Below are 23,757 nucleotides of genomic sequence, written 5' to 3' on the forward strand. Positions count from 1 at the left end.
TACTCAGCCATATATTTGTTAATACAGAAATGTATCTGTATTAAGGCTTGGTTAGAGAAATTAACTTCTTTAAATTAGCCCATTTATCTCTACTTCCTTATGGAGGCATTCAAAATTCAGAGAAGAGTCTGATTGGAAGCCAGACATCAATTAAATTAGTTTTGGGGTTAAGTTTTTAAAAAGTTTTACAGAATTTATTTATTTTATTGGTTGTTCAAAACATTACAAAGCTCTTGACATATCATACATTAGATTCAAGTGGGGTTATGAACTCCCATTTTTACCCCAAATACAGATTGCAGAATCACATTGGTTACACATCCACATTTTTACATAATGCCATATTAGTAACTGTTGTATTCTGCTACCTTTCCTATCCTCTACTATCCCCCCTCCCCTCCCCTCCCATCTTCTCTCTCTACCCCATCTACTGTAATTCATTTCTCTCCTTGTTTTTTTCCCATTCCCCTCACAACCTCTTATATGTAATTTTGTGTAACAATGAGGGTCTCCTTCCATTTCCATGCGATTTCCCTTTTCTTTCCCTTTCCCTCCCACCTCATGTCTCTGTTTAATGTTAATCTTTTCCTCCTGCTCTTCCTCCCTGCTCTGTTCTTAGTTGCTCTCATTATATCAAAGAAGACATTTGGCATTTGTTTTTTAGGGATTGGCTAGCTTCACTTAGCATAATCTGCTCTAATGCCATCCATTTCCCTGCAAATTCCATGATTTTGTCATTTTTTAGTGCTGCGTAATACTCCATGGTGTATAAATGCCACATTTTTTTTATCCATTCGTCTATTGAAGGGCATCTGGGTTGGTTCCACAGTCTAGCTATTGTGAATCGTGCTGCTATGAACATCGATGTGGCAGTATCCCTGTAGTACGCTCTTTTAAGGTCTTCAGGGAAAAGTCCAAGAAGGGCAATAGCTGGGTCAAATGGTGGTTCCATTCCCAGCTTTCCAAGGAATCTCCATACTGCTTTCCAAACTGGCCGCACCAATTTGCAGTCCCACCAGCAATGTACAAGAGTACCCTTTTCCCCACATCCTCTCCAGCACTTGTTGTTGTTTGACTTCATAATGGCTGCCAATCTTACTGGAGTGAGATGGTATCTTAGGGTGGTTTTGATTTGCATTTCTCTGACTGCTAGAGATGGTGAGCATTTTTTCATGTACTTGCTGATTGATTGTATGACCTCCTCTGAGAAGTGTCTGTTCAGGTCCTTGGCCCGTTTGTTGATTGGGTTATTTGTTATCTTATTGTTTAATTTTTTGAGTTCTTTGTATACTGTGGATATTAGGGCTGTATCTGAAGTGTGAGGAATAAAAATTTGTTCCCATGATGTAGGCTCCCTATTTACCTCTCTTATTGTTTCTCTTGCTGAGAAAAAACTTTTTAGTTTGAGTAAGTCCCATTTGTTGATTCTTGTTATTAACTCTTGTGCTATGAGTGTCCTATTAAGAAATTTGGAGCCTGACCCCACAAAGATCAGAGCCAACTTTTTCTTCTATCAGATGCAGAGTCTCTGATTTGATATCAAGCTCCTTGATCCATTTTGAGTTAACATTTGTGCATGGTGAGAGAAGGGGATTAAGTTTCATTTTGTTGCATATGGATTTCCAGTTTTCCCAGCACCATTTGTTGAAGATGCAATCCTTCCTCCATTGCATGCTTTTAGCCCCTTTATCAAATATAAGATAGTTGTAACTTTGTGGATTAGTCTCTGTGTCCTCTATTCTGTACCATTGGTCCACCCGCCTGTTTTGGTACCAGTACCATGCTGTTTTTGTTACTATTGTTCTGTAGTATAGTTTGAAATCTGGTATCACTATGCTGTTTGATTCAGACTTCCTGCTTAGAGTTGCTTTTGCTATTCTGGGTCTTTTACTTTTCCATATGAATTTCATGATTGCTTTATCTATTTCTACAAGAAATGCCGTTGGGATTTTGATTGGCATTGCATTAAACCTATAGAGAACTTTTGGTAATATCGCCATTTTGATGATGTTAGTTCTGCCTATCCATGAACAGTATATTTTTCCATCTTCTAAGATCTTCTTCTACTTCTCTTTTAAGGGTTTTGTAGTTTTCATTGTATAAATCTTTCACCTCTTGTGTTAGGTTGATTCCCAAGTATTTTATTTTTTTTTGAGGATATTGTGAATGGGGTGGTTGTCCTCATTTCCGTTTCAGAAGTTTTGTCGCTGATATACACAAATGCCTTTGATTTATGCGTGTTGATTTTATATCCTGCCACTTTGCTGAATTCATTTATTAGTTCTAGTAGTTTTTTTATAGACCCTTTTGGGTCTTCTAGGTATAGAATCATGTCACCTGCAAATAGTGATAATTTAAGTTCTTCTTTTCCTATTTTTATGCCGTTAATTTCTTTTGTCTGTGTAATTGCTCTGGCCAGTGTTTCGAGAACTATATTGAATAGAAGTGGTGAGAGAGGGCATCCCTGTCTTGTTCCAGATTTTAGAGGTAATGCCTTCAGTTTTTCTCCATTCAGAATGATGCTAGCCTGAGGCTTAGCATAGACAGCTTTTACAATGTTGAGGTAAGTTCCTGTTACCCCTAGTTTTTCTAATGTTTTGAACATAAAGGGATGCTGTACTTTGTCGAATGCTTTTTCTGCGTCTATTGAGATGATCATATGGTTCTTATCTTTGAGTCTATTGATGTGGTGAATAACATTTATTGATTTCCGTATATTGAACCATCCTTGCATTCCAAGGATAAATCCTACTTGATCATGGTGCACAATTTTTTTAATGTGTTTTTGTATCCGATTTGCCAGAATTTTATTGAGGATTGTTGCATCTAGGTTCATTAGAGATATTGGTCTGTAGTTTTCTTTCTTTGAGGTGTCTTTGTCTGGTTTTGGAATCAGGGTGATGTTGGCCTCATAGAATGAATTTGGAAGAACTCCCTCTTTTTCTATTTCCTGAAATAACTTGAAAAGTATTGGTTTTAATTCTTCTTTAAAGGTTTTGTAAAACTCCGCTGTATACCCATCCGGTCCTGGGCTTTTCTTGGTTGGTAGTCTTTTGATTGCTTCTTCTATTTCATCCATTGATATTGGTCTGTTCAAATTGTGTGTATCCTCCTGACTCAGTCTGGGCAAATCATATGACTTAAGAAATTTATTGATGTCTTCACTATCTTCTATTTTATTGGAATATAGGTTTTCAAAATAATTTCTAATTGTCTTCTGTATTTCTGTAGCATCTGTTGTGATATTGCCTTTTTCATCCCGTATGTTAGTAATTTGAGTTCTCTCTCTTCTTCTCTTCGTTAGCATGGCTAAGGGTCTGTTGATCTTATTTATTGTTTCGAAGAACCAACTTTTAGTTTTGTCATTTTTTCAATAGTTTCTTTTGTTTCAATTTCTTTGATTTCCGCTCTGATTTTAATTATTTCTTGCCTTCTGCTACATTTGCTGTTATTTTGCTCTTCCTTTTCTAGGGTTTTGAGATGAAGTGTGAGCTCATTTATTTGTTGGTTTCTTCTTTTTTTGAGGAATGACCTCCAGGCGATGAATTTCCCTCTTAAAACTGCTTTCATTGTGTCCCATAGATTCCGATATAGTGTGTCTGTATTTTCATTTATCTCTAAGAATTTTTGGATTTCCTCCTTTATGTCTTCTGTAACCCATTGATCATTCAGTAACATATTGTTCATTTTCCATGTGATGTAGGGTTTTTCCTTCCTTCTTTTATCATTGATTTCCAGTTTCATTCCATTATGATCAGGTAAAATGCATGGTATTATCTCCGCCCCTTTATATTTACTGAGGGTTGCCCTATGGCATAATATATGGTCTATTTATGAGAAGGATCCATGTGCTACTGAGAAAAAAGTGTATCCACTTGATGATGGTTGTTATATTCTATATATGTCACTTAAGTCTAGGTTATTGATTGTGATATTGAGTTCTATAGTTTCTTTATTCAACTTTTGTTTGGAGGATCTGTCCAATGGTGAGAGAGGTGTGTTGAAGTCACCCATAATTATTTTGTTGTGGTTTATTTGATTCTTGAACTTGAGGAGAGTTTGTTTTATGAACGTTGCAGCACCCTTATTTTGGGCATATATATTGATAATTGTTATGTCTTGTTGGTGAATGGTTCCTTTCAATAGTATATAATGTCCTTCCTTATCCCTTTTGATTAACTTAGTCTTGAAGTCGATTTTATTCGATATGAGGATGGCTATTCCTGCTTGCTTACGAGGACCGTGTGCCTGGTGTATTTTTTCCCAACCTTTCACCTTCAGCCTGTGTATGTCTTTTCCAATCAGATTTGTCTCCTGGAGGCAGCATATTGTTGGATTTTTTTTTTTTAATCCATGTTACCAGCCTATGTCACTTTATTGGAGAGTTTAAGCCATTAACGTTTAGAGTTACTATTGATATATGGTTTGTACTTCCAGCCATGTTTGATTATTTATCTTTTTTTTTTAATTTAGTTTGTTTCTCCATGATTAGCTTTCCCCCCTCCCTCTGTCTTTACTGAGGCACTTCCCACTGTTGGTTTTGGTTATTGTTTTTCATTTCTTCCTCGTGTAGTGTTTTGCTCAAGATGCTTTGCAGTGCTGGTTTTCTGGCTGCAAATTCTTTTAGCTTTTGTTTATCGTGAAAGATTTTTATTTCGTTGTCGTACCTGAAGCTTAATTTTGCTGGATACAGAATTCTTGGTTGGCATCCATTGTCTTTCAGTGTTTGAAGTTTGAAATACGTTGTTCCAGGATCTTCTCACTTTCAGCGTCTGTGATGAAAACTCCATTGTTAACCTTGTTGGTTTACCCCTGAATGTAATCTGCCTCCTTTCTCTTGTAGCTTTTAATATTTTCTCTTTGTTCTGTATATTGGATATCTTCATAACAATGTGTCTTGGCGTTGGTCTACTGTGATTTTGTATGCTCGGTGTCCTGTATGCATCGACAATTTGTATATCCATTTCCTTTTTTATTTCTGGAAAGTTTTCTATAATTATTTCATTCAGCAGATTACTCATTCCCTTGGTTTGAACCTCTTTACCTTCCTTTATCCCGATGACTCTTAAGTTTGGTTTTTTTATGTTATCCCATATCTCTTGGATGTTTTTCTCGTGATTTTTTACCAGCCTTTCTGAGTTGGCTAGATTCTTTTCAAGATGATATATTTTTGTCTTCATTATCTGACGTTCTGGCTTCTACTTGCTCCACTCTGTTAGTGATACTCTCATTTGAGTTTTTAATTTGGTTTATAGCTTCCTGCATTTCTAGAATTATTGTTTGATTTTTTAAATAATCTCTATCTCCTGATAAAGATGCCTATTTGCTTCTTTTATCTGTTTATGTAATTCATTTTCAATGTGTTCTTTCACTGTTTGGATTTGCTGTCTCATATCCTCTTTAAGATTCCATTCCATCTGTGTAAGGTATTCCTTGAGTTCTTTATTTGGCCATTTTTCTGATGCCTCTAGGTCCTCCTGAATATTTAGGCTGTCCTGCATTGTTTGTACTCCTTTTCTTCCTTGCTTTTTCATGCTGCTCATGTTACTTCTTGTTCTGTTTGACTGTTGAGTTACTGTTTACTCGTATAAATTTATTTGATGCTTGAGAGGAAAGGTATTAGACGGGAAGGAAAGAAGTCACTAAAGAGAATTAGAGTAAGCAGGTAGAATTCAAGGAAGGGGGAATAAGGAAATTGAAAAGAAATGAAAAGACAAAAGAAAAAAATAGGAAATAAAAAAAGAAAAATAATCAAAAAAGATTAAAATTAAAAAAATAATAAAAAAAATTTTAAAAAATTTAAAAAATAAAAAAAAATGAAAATGAAAAAAAAACCCAAAAAAATTAATAAATGCAGTCTTAGAGTTTGATTAACTTCTCTTCCAGTAGGTGGAGATGTGCCCACCGGGCCAGGATTCTCCTCTCAATACGCGGGAACCAATCACTGTGCAGCAGCTCCTCCTCCCAGACTGGGCGGGTCTCCAGTCCTCAGTGCCTAGGACCTTCTCTTGTGTCTAGTCACTTCTCTACTTTTCCTTAAGCCAGGCCCTGCTCACCGGTGACGCTCACCACAATACTGGCTACACACTAGTTCTGCTGCTCCCAGGAGCCCTATTTTCTTGAACGACTGGGCACACTCTCCCCATTTGCCATTCCCTCAGACCCGACGTTTGTGGAGCTTGGGGCTGAGAACCCTCAGCGAAATTTTGCTTGTCCTCCGGTAGCCACGCCCCTGGTAGCTGGTGCAAGAGACCTCAGTTGTCAGCACTGGTGGGAGTGGTAGCCGCGGGTCCCGCGCCACTCCTGATTCCCTTGGTCTGACTATCGCGCTCACAGGAGAGCTGGGAGGAGCCCTTAAGGTTTCCCCGCTGTGTGGAGAGGAAGGGCTAAGGGATTACACACCTGTCACCGCCGGTTTCAATGAAGTTATCTCCTCTGCCGCATTCTGATGATGTCAGTTCTCTGCCATGGTGGTATTCCATGCAAATGGCGACAGATTGTTCCCTTTGCTGGGTGACCAATGCAACGGGTGGGTCCTGACTGGCTCTCCCAAACCCCGTCTCAATCCTGTGGCCACTGCCTATGAAGGCTCGGTTGGTATTAACCTCCGCAGGTTCAGAAGGGCCCATCAGTTGTTTCAGTGGGATCGTTTAGTGCTGAGTCACAGCGGTTTGTCTGCGAGGCGCAGGCGAATGGCAGCTTGAATTCAGGCGATCCGGGTTCGGTGTGTGTTCTGAGAGGTCCAGACTGTTCGCCCCAGATCCACATAAGCTCAGCATTGCCTAGTGATCCTGAGCAAATAGCATTTAGATGGTTTACGACTCCCTATGCCTGCGCAGCTGAAGATGTCAGAGACTTGATCTCTCCGTGCCCGCTGCCATGTTGGATCTCCTCAGTTTTACAGAATTTAAGGATAGAGAATATAAAAATGATACAATTAATTGGTCATGTTGGGTTTTTTTTTCATTCATAAAACCTCCCAAGATGAGATAGTTTTTAATTCAGTAAATCTATATTAATTGCAAATGTAACAAAAAAGTTTGTAATTTGTATCTTGTTTTAATTTTGAGTCAGACTCTACATACACTTTTTTTTTGAATTGATAAATTGTATGTAAATTTTTACATACAAAAGGTAATTATTTAAGCTGGTTTGTGAGATAGCTACAGCATATCCAACAAAAAAAAGCATTTTATTGCGACATTGTTTCCTCTGTCTGTAATAAGCCAAAACGTATTTTTAGGAAAATTGTATTCTGGTAATGGAACAGCTAATTATTTAGGAACAACCTTAAGATGTAACCCATTTTTTTCCTGATTATGAAATATAGCATAATTGAGTATGATTCCCTTTTATAATAGGAACAAAAATATGAAGTGTAGTTTTATGGGAGGTATTTTGTTATCGTGCCTTTGAATTTCTGGAAGATTGTATGTTTTTCCTCATGCCTGCTATGTTCCTTTTTGGTTGATTATATAATTCAGAGTCTTTGCTAGACTGAAAATAGAGTATGGTTTCATTGCTTTAGGAAGCAATTAATAATACACATTTAATATTATATATACCATGCCATTGATTCACTTTAGTAAGACTGGGAAGAGTTTATCCAGGTCATGGGAAGCTTTGCTTTTAGATATGAAAAGCTGTTAACTGATATATTTCACTAGAGACAAAAAAACAAAACACTAAAACACCAATCTGCCAAAGAAAAACCACAGAAAACACCTCATTGCTTTATACAGTTAGATTTTCCAAAAAAAAAAAAAAAAAAAAAAAAGTAAGTAATGCACCCTTACTTATATGGGTACTATTATAGATGTAATAGTTCAAAATAATAACTGGAAAGATAGCGAGCTAATAAATACATTTAATTTAATAAGACAAAGTAAATTGTATTTAGTGCTTATAAATGATTTCTGCTTTTTTTTAAGAAGTAATGTTATGTTTAGAAGACTGAAAACAGTTAAGTAGCTTCTTTTTCTTTTATTAAAAAGTATAATTTTAAGGTATTTTTGACAGTGTACCTCCTGTAACACTCTTTTTGTAAGAAGGCAGTAGAAATATTTAGAATTAGTGAACATTTTTTAAAAATCATGTTTTTTCACTCAGGTTCCAATCATTGCCCTCACTGCAACTGCAAGTTCTTCAATCCGGGAAGACATTGTACGTTGCTTAAAACTGAACAATCCTCAGATTACCTGTACTAGTTTTGATCGACCAAATCTATATTTAGAAGTTGGACGGAAAACAGGGAACATTCTTCAAGATCTAAAGCCATTTCTTGTTAAAAAGACAAGGTAAGGATTTAATGGTTGATGGATTTTTGTAGCTATTTCTTTTTTTATAGAAAAATTTATTTATTTTTTTACTATTTCTTTCTAATACATGTTTGACTTATTTCAGGTTTTACCTAGCTGTGGTTCAAGTTAAGTGTGGTATTACATAATCAGTTCAGTAACTTGAGAAAAAGTATATTTTTGAAGTTAGGGACCAATTCTTCTGTTATTTTTATTCCCTGTTGATGCTTGAATAGGAATATTTGTAATCTTTATCATTCTCTTTGCCTTTTTGGGTGGGGGTAACATTTTTTTCCTCAATTTTTTAAAAATTTTTTTATTAGTTGCTCAAAACATTACAATGATCTTGACATATCATACATTTGATTCAAATGGGGTATGTAATCTTAATCTTATTTTTCCACGTGTATAGATTGCAGGATCACATTGGTTATACAGCCACATTTATACATAGGGCCATACTAGTGTCTATTGTATTGTGCTGCCCTTCCTATCCCCCCCCTCCCCCCCTTCCCCTCTTCTCTTTCTACCCAATCTACTGTGACGTTTTTTTCTCTTTTTTCTTCCCCCTCACACCATCTTATATGTAATTTTGCATAACAATGAGGGTCTCCTATCATCTTCCATGCAATTCCCCTTCTCTCTCCCATTCCCACGCACCTCTTGTCCCTATTTAATGGTAATCTTCTTCTCATGCTCTTCCTCCCTGCTCTGTTTTGAGTGGCCCCCCTTATATCAAAGAAGACATTCTGCATTTGTTTTTTAGGGATTGGCTAGCTTCACTTAGCAAAATCTGCTCTAATGCCATCCATTTCCCTGCAAATGCCATGATTTTGTTTTTTAGTGCTGAGTAAGATTCCATTGTGTATAAATGCCACATTTTTTTTTTATCCATTCATCTATTGAAGCGCATATGGGTTGGTTCCACAGTCTAGCTATTGTGAATTGTGCTGCTATGAACATTGATGTAGCTGTGTCCCTGTTGTATGCTCTTTTTAGTTAGGTCTTTTTGGTATAGTCCGAGAAGAGGAATACCTGTGTCAAATGGTGGTTCCATTCCCAACTTTCCAAGGAATCTCCATATTGTTTTCCAAATTGGCTGAACCAATTTGCAGTCCCACCAGCAATGTACAAGTGTACCCTTTTCCCCACATCCTTGCCAGCACTTGTTATTGTTTGACTTCATAATGGCTGCCATTCTTAATGGAGTGAGATTTCTGATTGCTAGAGATGGTGAGCATTTTTTTTGTGTATTTGTTGATTGATTGTATATCCTCCTCTGAGAAGTGTCTGTTCAGATCCTTGGCCCATTTGTTGATTGGGTTATTTGTTTTCTTGTTGTTTAATTTTTTGAGTTCTTTGTATACTCTGGAGATTAGAGCTCTATCTGAAGTGTGAGGGGTAAAGATTTGTTCCCAGGATGTAGGCTCCCTATTTACCTCTCTTATTGTTTCTCTTGCTGAGAAAAAACTTTTTAGTTTGAGTGAGTCCCATTTGTTGATTCTTGTTTTTAACTTTTGTGCTATGAGTGTCCTATTAAGGAATTTGTAGCCCGACCCCACGAGATGGAGATTAGGGCCAACTTTTTCTTCTATTAGATGCAAAGTTTCTGGTTTGATTCCTAGCTCCTTGATCCATTTTGAGTTAACTTTTGTGCAGGGTGAGAGAAAGGAATTCAATTTCATTTTGTTGCATGTGGATTTCCAGTTCTCCCAGCACCATTTGTTGAAGATGCTATCCTTTCTCCATTGCATGCTTTTGGCATCTTTGTCTAATATGCGGTAGTTGTAATTTTGTGGGTTGGTCTCTGTGTCCTCTATTCTGTACCATTGGTCTACCTGCCTGTTTTGGTACCAGCACCATGCTGTTTTTCTTACTATTGCTCTGTAGTATAGTTTAAAATCTGGTATCGCTATACCGCCCGTTTCACTCTTCCTGTTTAGAATTGCTTTTGCTATTCTGGGTCTTTTATTTTTCCAGATGAATTTCATGATTGCTTTTTGTATTTCTGCGAGGAATGCCGTTGGGATTTTGATTGGCATTGCATTAAACCTATAGAATACTTTTGGTAATATGGCCATTTCAATGATATTAGTTCTGCCTATCCATGAACAAGGTATATCTTTCCACCTTCTAAGGTCTTCTTCTATTTCTCTCTTTAGGGTTCTGTAGTTTTCGTTGTATAGGTCCTTCACCTCTTTTGTTAGTATTTGTTTTTTTTTGTTGGTGGGGCGCCAGGGATTGAACTTAGGGGCACTTGACCACTGAGCCACATCCCCAGGCCTGTTTTGTGTTTTATTTAAAGACAGGGTCTCACTGAGTTGCATAGGGCCTCTCTAAATTGCTGAGGCTTGGCTTTGCACTCAGGATTCTCCTCTCTCAGTCTCCAGAGCTCCTGGAATTATAGGCAAACACCACCATGTGGGCTTCTCTGTGTTTTGACACTGTTGGTCTCCATGTCTTATGCAAATGTTTCTTTCTGTTTTTTTTATGTTAATTCTTCTAATTGATGTCTTTGTTACTTTATATCCCAGACTGAATATCTCCTAACAGATCTGTCTCCTCCTCTTGCTCATTGTTGCACTCTGCACATAACTTTCATATTCATCTTCTGAAAGCACACCTCTTAAATCTTGGAGCACCTTTCTGGAATTCTATTCTAGGGAATGAAGATCAGACTCCTTTGCTTAATATTGGAAGCAATATGTCAATATTTAATATGGAATTTTTTTCTAAAAACAGATCAAGAAATATTCTATACCCATTTTCAGTCTTCAGATCAATGGTTTTTTATTTCCATTTTCTTCTCTTTGATTCTGCCATTTGTCAGTATTTACATTTTTTCTATTTATTGATTGAAAATGTTTCTTAAAATAGCCTTATTTTGTTTTTATATTCACATTATATATTTTTTTAAACATTTTTTTAAGTTGTAGATGGAGATAATATCTTTATTTATTTATTTTTATGTGGTGCTGAGGATCAAACCCAGGGCCTCACACGCACACAACGGCATCCTACCACTGAACCGCAGTCCCAGCTCTCACATTATATTTATTTAGATAATTAGATGAACCTCTTTTGCCTATTTCATTTAATGGTTAGGCAAATAAGGGCTGCTTTTTGTTTTTACTCTCAGGAAATTGTTATGAAGACATAACAGTTTTTAGTAAGTTACTTGGCAGTAAATTCCTTTTGTAAAAGGAATTTTTAGGCTTGATTTGTTAAGTTCAAATTTTTACATATTGTCTGTATCTTTTTAAATTTTAATACTTAATATCATTTTGAATAATACGGATGCATTTGTAAGTTGAAAATGGCTCATTTTTCAGTCCCATTCTCTATGTATATTTACTATTGATATTTTGATGTTTAGCTACATAGACTTCTTTGACTCTATTACTATGCAGATGTGCACCCCTATTTTTTTGTTGTTAAGTTTATAAAGAAGTAATTTCATACCATATCCATTTCTCCTTTCATTTAAAGTATCTTTCCATATATTTTATTTTATTAAATTAGGGCCTTAATGTGTAGAATATACTATCCAGATTTTGGTGAGCAGTTTTTTCTTCTTTGAAAATGTGTTTTTTATAATAAGATTTTTGTGAACTAAAAAAAAAAAAAAGTTTAGCCTTTCTCACTCCTTTAAGATGTTTACTATCAAAACTTGTGTAGAGTAGGTTATTAATATTATTAATATTACCTGATTTTTCTGTTTAATTTTCAGTAGCCTCTGCCATAGTCCTTCCTAATGATTTTATAAGCATTTAATTTTTAAAAAACATTTATTTTTTATAGTTATAGGTGGACACAATATCTTCATTTTTATTTTTATGTGGTACTGAGGATCGAACCCAGTGCATCATGTATTGTAGGCAAGTGGTCTACCTGAGCCACAACCCCAGCCCCAAACATTTAATTTTTAAAAATGTTTGTTTAGGAGGACTGGGGTTGTGGCTCAGTGGTAAACCACTTGCCTAGCATGTGTGAGACTCTGGGTTCAATCCCGGCACCATATCAAATGAAATAAAGGTATTGTGTCCCTGTACATCTAAAAAAATAAAAGATATACATGACAGTAGAGTGCAGTTTGACATATTAAAAAGTTTTTTTAGTATTCCATTATAAGAATATACATAATGATGAACATTTAGAGTATTTTTCACTATCATAGGTTTACTCTGAATATTTGTATAGTCTTTTGGCAGATAAGTATTTTTATAAAATAAATTCCCCAAATTCAAATTGGAGCCAGACAAGGTGGCACATTTCTGTAACCCCAACCACATGGGAGGCTGAGGCAGGAAGATAAGCAAGTTTGAGGCCAGACTTGGCAACTTAATAAGACCTTTCCTCAAAATGAAAATTTAAAAAAGGAAAGGAGGGCTGGGTTGTGGCTCAAGTGGTAGCGCGCTCGCCTGGCATGCGTGCGACCCGGGTTCGATCCTCAGCACCACATACAAACAAAGATGTTGTGCCCGCCAAAAAACTAAAAAATAATTTTTAAAAAATTCTCTCTCTCTCTCTCTCTCTCTCTTAAAAAAAAAAAAAAAGGGAAGGAGATGTAGTACAATGGTAAAGTACCCCTGGGTTCTATCCTTAGTACCCAGAAAACAAACAAACTTTAAATTGAAATTACATCAAAGGGTATATGAATTTAAAATTAAATCAAATTACTATTTTTGTAATTATAGATGGACAGATGCCTTTTGTTTGTTTGTTTATTTTATGCAATGCTAAGGATTGAACTCAGTGCCTCATACATGCTAGGCAAGCACTCTGCCACTGAGGTACAGTCTCAGCCCTAAAGTAACTTTTCATGAATCTAAAATAGTTGTCTGTCTATAATAATTAAGTCAGCATAAATGAATACCTTTAAGTAGAAGAATACATTGAGGTATTAAATGTTTTATGGAAATCATTGTTTACACTCTTAATAAGTAAGCACAAATTTCTACAATAGACATTGAAACAGTTTTTCCTTAAACTTTGATGGTCTCAAGATTGTTAGTAATTACTTCTTTGAACCATAAAAGTAATCTTGCAATATTCCAAAAAGGTCTTTTTTTTTTTTAGTAAATAAGCTCAACTCTATGAACATAAAAGAATAAGAATTTTTATACATATTTCTATATAAATATTCACTTCTACAAAAATTAAGACTAATTGTTTCTCTGTTGTGTTACATTCCTAGAATATTTGCATCAATAGTTGATACATTTGTATCATGACTTCTGCTAGGACAAACTTACTTGTTTCATATTTTAACTTTGATTTGAACCAAAACTAAGTCAAAAGTTTTTGGAGCTCACTACAACTTATTTCACATGTGATTCTCCATAATGTTTTAGATTTTCATGCAGTGAAATATGTCATTGTTTTTTAATATGCTTTTAGTCTTTTGTTTAATAGAAAGGAAATGTTAAATGAGATAAAACCCAAACTGGTCTGAAATATTCTTCCCCCGCCCCCTTCTTTCTCTCACTATGTTTGTTCTTTTTTTTCCCTCTTTTCCTTCTAGTTCTGATTGGGAATTTGAAGGTCCAACTATCATCTATTGTCCTTCTAGAAAAATGACAGAACAAGTTACTGCTGAACTTAAGAAACTGAAGTTAGCCTGTGGAACATACCATGCAGGCATGAGTTTTAACATAAGGAAAGATGTTCATCATAGGTTCATGAGAGATGAAATTCAGGTGTGAGAATCAATTGTCATTACTCTCTGTGCTCCTTAGAGAAAATAGATATTTCTCAAATTATATCATATCTTTATTAAATACTTTTTGGTATTAAATATAATATAGCTCCTCTGGTTAAGGAAATCAGTCTATATGTAATGTGAAAGGTAAGTGTATGAAAAAACTGTTGCAGATTATTAAGTATAAAAAGCCGTCTGAGATAGGTTTTGTTATGTGAGTTGACTATCCAGGAAGGTGCAATTTGAATAGAGTTTGAAAATGTGAATAGAAGTTTGTAGGCTGGTAGGTGATGAGAGCAGAAGAATTGGTTATAGAATTCCAGGAAGAAGGACTAACGTGTGATGTGAGAGTGTTTGCAGGGCTCAGCAAATTATGAGTGGTTTGGAATGACTGGAGGGAAAGAGCAAGGGATAGGAATGGCAAAAACTATGGATAAAGAGGCAGTGAGGAACTGTTAAAAGACTCCTAAGAAAAAGATTAAATGGATTTGTTGGCCAGGTTTATGGATGGCTTTAAAACTTGTAGGAAAGAGATATACTGGGCTTGGTGCTAGATTCCTGTAATTTTTCCTGATTACTTTAACCTTAGAATTTTTCATTTAAATGAGCTTTTATCTAATAGGTAAGATAGATTAAATAATAATTCTAGTTGGAGTTGGCATGAGGGAGAAGGGAGACCTGAACCTCCCAGGCTGTAAGACAGCCTCTGTAGGTGTTTTGTAATCCTTAGCATGCCACAGAAAAGAGTTTGAAAATTAACATGATGAACTCTTCTGTGTTTTTGAGCAGAATGATATTATCATAAAAATAGACTGGTAGCATTTAATAGGATTAATTTTAAGGGCAGAACTGAAGAAGGGAAGGGTAATGATGAAGTTATTATGAGATGGTGCCACTGAGACTCCTGTCATGATTGGCTTGGTTCAGTAGGCAACCTAGAGAATATCTGGGAGAATTTAAATTCAAGTCACATGAGTTGGTTTCGTTCAACAACTTAATGATGTCAGCATCATATCCACCTGATTACTGTAAGCCAATATAATAGTTCTTCCTCTCAAGAAATGAACTTGCATCAGCCCTGGAGTTTTCTATCAAGCCCTCCCTATGAGAGATAGTTGTTATCCACCTCAAACTAGAATTGTTCAAACATCTTAACACTTAAGTATAGTTCATATGTACTGTCTATAAAGTTCACTGTGTGTAGGTTTGCTGTAATGCATATCTGCCCCAAAGTATCTATTCTCTTCTTTCCCCTTCTTTCCACAGATGGAAACAGCTGTCATAACTGGACAGAGATTTTATGCAAATTTGTGTTTTTTATTATCTCAGTGGCTTGAAAATTGTCTGATAAAATTTATTAGCTGCCTACTAAATCTTAGCAATCAGTCTTCAAGCCTTTAACTGACCAATGGTTTATTCTTTGTTCAGGTGTTCATTTAATTTAATAATTATTCATTTAGACTAAAATATCTCCCCAAAATATGAGAGAGTACAAACTTTATCCATGTTATTTTGTGATGGTTAATTTCATTGGATGCATCTGATTTTCCTACCAATACACAGCTCCTTTAAATATTAATATTTTGAAATATGGCTTAAAAATCCTTATAGCAATCTTTTAGCTTACACCTGATCTCTAGAAGGGTGTATGTATATATGTGATACTATATTTTCCCTTTCTATGGTGGTATGTCACAAATATTTATACATATTATGAAGATTAATAAGTTAGTATTGATTATTTTACTCTAGTCTAACATCAAGTTTTGTTTTATCTAACAGCTGGTCCAGATAGTCCTTTGTCATTAATTGTTTAGAAGTTCCACATTTGTATTGAAAGTTCTCAAATCACTTTTTCAAGTGATGAAAATATATTTTATCTTCTATATGGAAGAGGCTAGTGCTTTTGCAGTTGATTACTTGTCATTGATATTTATTTAGTGCTTAACGAATGAATGAATATCCTGAATTCTAAATATTCACTTTTCCTGTAATTCTTTTTACAATTGACTTATACCTTAGTGCAGGGCTAAAGTCTAGCTGATATCTTCAACTCTTAATAGCTTAGATTGATTGATGCTTAGAATCTTAATATTTTTAGAAAAATAGACTTTTATTTGTGATTATTATAGCCATATCTAACTATATTTTTATAATTTTAGAAAAATAGACTTTTATTTGTGATTTTTATAATCATATCTAATTATATTTGCATGTAGATTTGCCTTTTAATCTAGCCATTCATTCTTATATTTAATCCTGACTTTTTGTTGTATATCCATTTGTATTTTCACTTGTCCTTTAATGATACCTTAAATTCTCTTTCTTTCTGGAATGAGGCTGCAAATCACTTATTTGATAAAATATATTTATTTATACTTGAAAGTTTATAGGGATATTTTAAAAATAAAGCCTATGGAATTGGTTGATCTCTTCTAAAAATAATATGATTAAAAGTAGAATCATTATTGTGTTGCTTATTAACCCTTAAATATAGAAAAATTGCCTAGTCTTTGTCCAAAGCTTTAACTTATTATTGATTATTATTATTATTGGTGTATTTATTTTTCTCTCACCCTTCTCATCATCCTTTAACTAGTTCAGTAGTTTTCTTCTTTCCTTTTATCCTTTTTATTCTCCTGTCCTATCTTAGCTTACCTATTTTCTTTAAAATGGACTTTATCAGTTATATGTACAACTCCGCAAGTAGCCCCTCATGCCTCTTCACTTCTTTTTCCTACTCTCAACTCTTTTAGCTGAGCCTTTAGGTGTTTAAAACTATTTTTTTTGCCATGATTTGCCTCTATTGCTACTACTTAATTTTTTTATATGTTTTAGGCATTATCTATTGACTCCCCACTGTGAAGGATGAAAGTTTAGATCTTTTTCACATCCTTTAGTGTCCTTTTCCTCTCCCTTTCCATTTTATGCATTTCTAACCCCATTTTCTCAATTTACTTATTTCTTTCTTTTTCTTTCGTTTTTAAGTTTTTTAAAAAAATTATATATGACAGTGGAATGCATTACAATTCATATTACACATATAGGGGACATTTTCTCATAACTCTGATTGTATACAAAGTATATTCACACCAATTCCTGTCTTCATACATGTACTTTGGATAATGATGTCCATCACATTTCAACATCATTTGTAACCCCATGCCCCCTCCCTTCTCCTCCCATCCCTCTACCCTATCTAGAGTTTATCTGTTCCTCCCATGCTCCCCCTCCCTACCCACCTATGGTGTAGGGGCTTCCTTTCTTATATAGAAAATATATTCAGCATTTGATTTTTTGGGATTGGCTAACTTCACTTAGCATTATCTTCTCCAGCTCCATCCATTTATTTGCAAATACCATGATTTTATTCTTTTATTGCTGAGTATAATATTCCATTGTGTATATATGCCACATTTTTTTAATCCATTCATCTACTGAAGAGCATCTAGGTTGGTTCCACAGTTTAGCTATTGTGAATTGTGCTGCTATAAACATTGATGTGGCTGTGTCCCTGTAGCATGCTGTTTTTTAAATCCTTTGGGTATAGACCGAGGAGTGGAATAGCTGGGTCAAATGGTGGTTCTATTTGCAGTTTTCCAAGGAATCTCCATACTGCTTTCCATATTGGCTGCACCAATTTATAGTCCCACCAATAATGTATGAATGTACCTTTTTCCCCACATCCTCACCAATTTTCTTACATTTTTTTTTTTTTTTTAAAGACAAGGTCTCCCTTCTTAGCAAAAGAAACATTCAATAAGGTGAACAGAGAGCCTACATTTTGGCAGCAAATTTTTGTTACACACATGTCAGAGCACTAATCTCCAGGATATATAAAGAACTCAAAAAACTTAACACCAAAAAAAAACAAACAACCCAATCAATAAATGGGCTAAGGAGCTGAACAATCACTTCTCAGAAGATATGAATTTGATCAACAAATATATGAAAAAATGTTCAACATCTCTAGTAATTAGAGAAATGCAAATCAAAACTACTCTAAGATTTCATCTCATGCCAGTCAGAATGTCAGTTATTAAGAATACAAACAACAGTAAGTGTTGACGAGGATGATAGATGCAGGTAGATGGATGGAGTTGAAGAATATTATGCTAAGAGAAGTAAGCCAATCCCAAAAAACCAAAGACCAAATGTTCTCTCTGATAGGTGGATGCTGATCCATAATGGGGAGCTGGGAGGCATGGGGAAAATGGAGGGAACTTTGATTGGGCAAAGGAGAGGGAGGGTAGGGAGGGTGCATGGGGGCAGGAAAGACAGTGGAATGAGATGGACATCATTACACTAGGTACATGTATGACTGCACATATGGTGTGATGCTACATCGTGTACAACCATAGAAATGTAAAATTGTGCTGCAATTGTGTACAATGAATCAAAGTGCATTCTGCTGTCTTATATACCTAATTTAAATACATAAATAATAATAATAATAAAAGACGAGGTCTCCCTGTATTGCTGATCTTGAGTTCAGGCTGATCTTGAACTCCTGTGCTCAAGTAATCCTCCTCAGCTTCATGAGTAGCTGAGATTATAGGCATTATTTCTATCATAATTTTATTTCATTGTACAAGATTTACACAATTACTCTGTAAAGGTTTTTTTTTTTTTTTTTTTTTAATCTTTAAGCAATGCAGTCATGTAGTTTATTACGGTTACTTGTCTCTCTCTCTCTCTCTCTTTTTTTTTTTTTTTGGAGTGGGGATTGACCCCAGAGGTGCTTAGCTACTGAGCTGAGTCTCCAGCCCTTTTTGTATTTTTTATTTTGAATTATATTAAATTTTACTAAATTTATTAGTAAAGTTGGTTACAGCCTTGCTAAGTTGCTGAGGCTGCTTTTGAATTTGTGATCCTCTTGCCTCAGACTCCTGAACAGATAGGATTACAGGGGTGAGCCACCATGCCCAGCTCTTTTTGTATTCTTTTTTGTTGTTGTTCTTACATGACAGTAGAATGCATGTATAAGTCATACTTAAATGAAGTATAACTTCTCATTCTTGTAGTTGTACCTGATGTAGAATTATACTGGTTGTGTAATCATATATGTATATAGGGTCATAATGTCCTATTCATTCATTCCTTTCTGTCTAGTACAGAGTACCTCTATTCTTCCCTAGCCCCCCACCCCCTTATTGTGGATTAGCATCCACATATCAGAGAAAACATTTGGCCTTTGATTCTTTGGGATTGGCTTATTTCACTTATCATGATAGTCTCTAGCCCCATCCATTTACTGGTATTCTTATTGTTAATACATGTTAAGATTTCTTAGCATATACATGCATATTAGGTATTCTGTCATTTCCTCTTAAGGATATAGAGAAAATTAAGGATGAAGTGAAAATTATGTTTCACTTCACCATCTTTAATGAGACGTTTTTCTGTCTTAGAATCATGTTAGGATAAGATACTTTGCTATGTAGTAAGATACTTGAATACTTCATAATATAAACATTTCATTTAATACAATAAATATTTTTAAGACCCTCTTTTGTGTCTCACACTCACAGATGTTCAGAGAACCCACTTATTTTATGCTTTTTATAGAGAATGAACAGCAATCCCATTTTATAGTTACCAATCTTTAATAAGTAAATTGGGCAGATACTCTTTTATTCTATAGGTGATTTGTTGAAATTATATTAAATTTAGTTTTATGCCAGATATTTTAATGATTGAATTATTGTTAAAGTTTTAATTCTGTTAAATATGTTTGTCAAACTATGTTATTTATTCTCAGTGTGTCATCGCTACTATAGCTTTTGGAATGGGCATTAATAAAGCTGACATTCGCAGAGTCATTCATTATGGTGCTCCTAAAGAAATGGAATCATATTATCAGGAAATTGGTAGAGCTGGCCGTGATGGACTTCAAAGTTCTTGTCATATACTCTGGGCTCCAGCAGACTTTAACTTAAATAGGTAAAAACTATTGTTTTCACCTTGCATATTTCTTTCTTTCCAAGAAAATATTTGAAGCAGGGTCTAAAATTTCAAGTAATTTGCAGGTATATTTAAAGTAAAAAAAACAAGATTAGGTAGAGAGAAGTGAGGGGAGGGGAGGAGAGGGGGGGAATGGAAGGACAGTAGCATAAAGTAGACATTATTATTGTTGTGGGTATATACGTGACTGCATGACCAATGTAATTCTGCAACCTGTACACTCAGAAAAATGAGAAATTATATCCCATCTAATTCAAATGTATGATATGTCAATATCATTGTACTGTCATGGGTAACTAAGTAAAACAAATTAAAAAAAAAAATAAAACACCCAAATCAACCAACAAATGAAAGCAAAAATCCAAAACAGACAACATCTATGAAGAACATTGATGATAAATGTTGCCACATAGAGGAGATGACCTAATTTTAGCCATTCCTGAGTGTGAGGAATTACCTAAATAAGTTTTATACTTAGGCATATAACATAGATCTTACAGAATACTTTCCTACTGTTGTACATCAAGTGAATAGTATTTTTTCCTCCTCATGTCTTCTCATGTTGTAATATGTCTTCAGCCATAGTTACCTTAGAGTCTGTTTGTTTATTCTTTCATATATGTATGGAGCATAATTCAGAAATCAGTTTCATTCTGTAGTTCCTTTTCCTTTCCCTCCTCCCTCCCCTTCATTTGCCTTCTTCTGTTTATTCTTGGAAAGGTATACAAAGCTATTCGGGAGATTTTTATCATTTGATATTGATACTTATAAAATTTATTCACAGAAGACTAGACATAAACAGGGTGAGCTTAGTTGCACTGGCTTTTTAGAAGATAATGTGTTTTAATACTATTTAACAATTTTTTAAAAATATATTCTTAGTTGTAGTTGGACACAATATCTTCATTTATTTTTATGTGGTGCTGAGGATCGAACAGAATGAACAGAAATCCCATTTTATAGTTACCAAGTGCGAGGCAGGCGCTCTACCACTGAGCCACAGCTCCAGCCCGATTTAACAATTTTTAATAAATTCAGTATTATAGAAGAAAATCAATTATACTTGTTTGAGGAAGAAATTTATTTCTTATACTTTATTGGTGTTCCTGCATACCCCAATATACAAAGTTAGTTTTGGAGGATCAAGAAATTCTCTGAAGACTTAATAGGGATAAAGACTCCTACTGGTAATGAGCCTCTTTTGGTATTCTTTATATAAATGCATTCAGTTTCTTAGAAAATAAATTAAAATAATGCATAGACTTACCTGGGAAAAGGTAAAAATTTGTGTATAATAAAAGATTTGCTGGAAATCAAAAAGTTTGTGACATATAAATCAAAATGAAGAACTAGCATGTATAGTAATTTTTCAAAGGCAGCTTAAGAATTGTTACTTGGACATAGGTAGAATTCTTTTTCTTTTTTTGATACCAGGGATTGAACTCAGGCCACTAAACCACACCCCCAGCCCTATTTTGAATTTTATTTAGAGAAAGGTTTCACTGAGTTGCTTAGTGCCTTGCTTTTGCTGAGGCTAGCTTTGAACTCTGAATCCTCCTGCCTCAGCCTCCCTAGCCTCTGGGATTATAGGTATGCGCCACCATGCCCGGCACCGGTAGAATTCTTTTGAAAGCAATTTTTATAAAAATTACAAAAGTGCTTCCCTCCTTTGGGGGCATTGATTGTGAAGAAATATAAGAGAACTTTCTAGGATGATTAGAAATATTCTTTATCCTAATATGAGTGTGAGTTTTGTAGGTTGTGAAAATAAGCAGTAATAAATAATAGTTTCACGTATCCCTGTGAAATTTTGAATTGACAGGAACTGCCTTACTGAGATACGTAATGAAAAGTTTCGATTATACAAATTAAAGATGATGGCAAAAATGGAAAAATATCTTCATTCCAGGAGATGTAGACGACAGTATGTATTGTTTATTTTATTTTATTTTTTTTGTACTCTTGATTGAACCCAGGGATACTCTACCACTGAGCTGTATCCCCAGTTCTTTTTATTTTTTGTTTTGAGATAGGATCTTGCTGCTTTGTCCAGTCTGGCTTAGAACTTGTATTCTTCCTGCCTCAGCCTATTGAGTAGCTGGGATTATGGGCATGTACCACCATGCTCAGCTGTATTACTTATTTTATATCAATTAGTAGCCTGGGTTTATGAAAACTCAGGCTATTTCTCTTTTAAGAAAAACATTTGCTAAATAATTAGAATTATTTTGAAAGAATATTTTGTTGATGTTATGGTATGCTCAGTTTTAAAGGCAGCTTTCTTTGTGCCTGAGTAAACTAAACTCAAATAATGAGGTTCCAAGCAAATAATTAATGGTGATTTTATCTATTTTTAGCAATGAAGTTAACGTGTGTGTATTTATTTATTTAATTTAAAATTTTCTCTTCGATAGAATGATCTTGTCTCATTTTGAGGACAAACAACTAAGAAAGGCCTCCATGGGTATTATGGGAACTGAAAAATGCTGTGATAATTGCAGATTCAGGTACAGATTTCTTCTTGATGAACATTCTAAAATTTCTCTCTTTTTTTAGGTCATATTTAATTGAATTTTTGTTGAATGTATATTTTAGTTTTTTTAAACTAAATGAATTTATTTAAAAATTAAAAAGCAAACAATTTAGAGTATTTTACTTTATGTAATAGATAAAACAATAGAAGGGTAGACCTAAACCTAAACATAATCAATTGTTAAATGTAAATTGTCTAAAAATATCATTTAAAGGTGTAAATTCTCAGGATTGATTTAAAAATGTGACCCTATCTTATATGCTGTAAGAAATCCACTGCAAGTATATTTATATAGGTAGGTTAACAAAAGAATGAAACATAGTGTACCATGAAAACACAGGTCAAAAGAAAGCTGAAGTTGCTGTTTTAATGTTGGGCAGTGGACACTTTGGAACAAAAAATACTAGCAGGAATAAAAGAGGACATTGCATGATGTAAAAGGATCAGCTCATTCATTTATTAGACTTGATTCTCCAGAGAAATAGGATGAATGGTTTTATATTAAAGGGGGAAGGATGAAAGGAATTATGTGGAGTTGGTTATAAGGAATTGGCTTACACAGTTGTGGGGGTTGGCAAGTTAAGCAGTCTGGAAACATGGGCAAGAGTTGATGTTGCTGTCTTGAAGTGGAATTCTTTCTTCAGCTACATTTTTTGCTCTTAACATTTTCAACTGATTGGACGAGACTTACCCACATTATTGATGGTAACTTCCTTTAATTAAAGCCAGCTGATTATGAATATTAATCACAGCTACAAAATATTTTCACAGCAACCTCTAGATTAGTATCTGACCAAACAACTGAGTACCTCAGACTAGCCAAGTTACACGTAAAATCAACTATCCCAACCAAGAAGACATCCTAAATGTTTATATACTCAAAGAAAGAACCTAAAAGACCTGAAAGGAGAATAGAGAATCCACAATTATAGTTGGTGACTTTAACATCTTCTCTCAGTAATCAATAGAAGTAGTAGAACAAAAAAATCACTAAGGGGATAAGAATAAAAAGAACTGTCAACAACCTGGATCTAATTAGTTTTTAAAAGAACACTTCATCCAACAGCAACAGAGTACACATTCTTTTTAAGGGAAGATGGAATGTTACAAACATGAATCATACTCTGGGTCATAAAACAAAATTTTAACAAATTTGGAAGTAATCTATTTGGATAAAGTATGTGTTTTGACTATACTGGAATTAAACTAGAAAGTTGTAACAGAATGATATGAGGAAAGTCTCTAAACCCTTGGAAATTAAA

General features: G+C 34.7%; 1 protein-coding gene across 12 annotated transcripts in view; it reads left to right on the plus strand.

Annotated features, from left to right (window-relative positions):
• Positions 1-23,757, plus strand: part of Wrn (WRN RecQ like helicase) — a 154,642-nt gene that overhangs the window by 84,469 nt on the left and 46,416 nt on the right. For all 12 annotated transcript variants that reach the window (XM_058582310.1, XM_058582311.1, XM_058582304.1 and 9 more), the window contains 5 exons: positions 8,110-8,297; positions 13,822-13,996; positions 19,760-19,941; positions 21,785-21,886; positions 22,377-22,469. In XM_058582310.1, coding sequence (XP_058438293.1) covers positions 8,110-8,297; positions 13,822-13,996; positions 19,760-19,941; positions 21,785-21,886; positions 22,377-22,469 — 740 coding nt within the window. The remainder of the gene's footprint in view (positions 1-8,109; positions 8,298-13,821; positions 13,997-19,759; positions 19,942-21,784; positions 21,887-22,376; positions 22,470-23,757) is intronic.

Source organism: Marmota monax, unplaced genomic scaffold (assembly GCF_021218885.2).
Source record: "Marmota monax isolate L192 unplaced genomic scaffold, Marmota_monax_Labrador192_F-V1.1 WCK01_AAM20220418_F8-fsc00117, whole genome shotgun sequence".
NCBI classification, from domain to species: Eukaryota; Metazoa; Chordata; class Mammalia; order Rodentia; family Sciuridae; genus Marmota; species Marmota monax.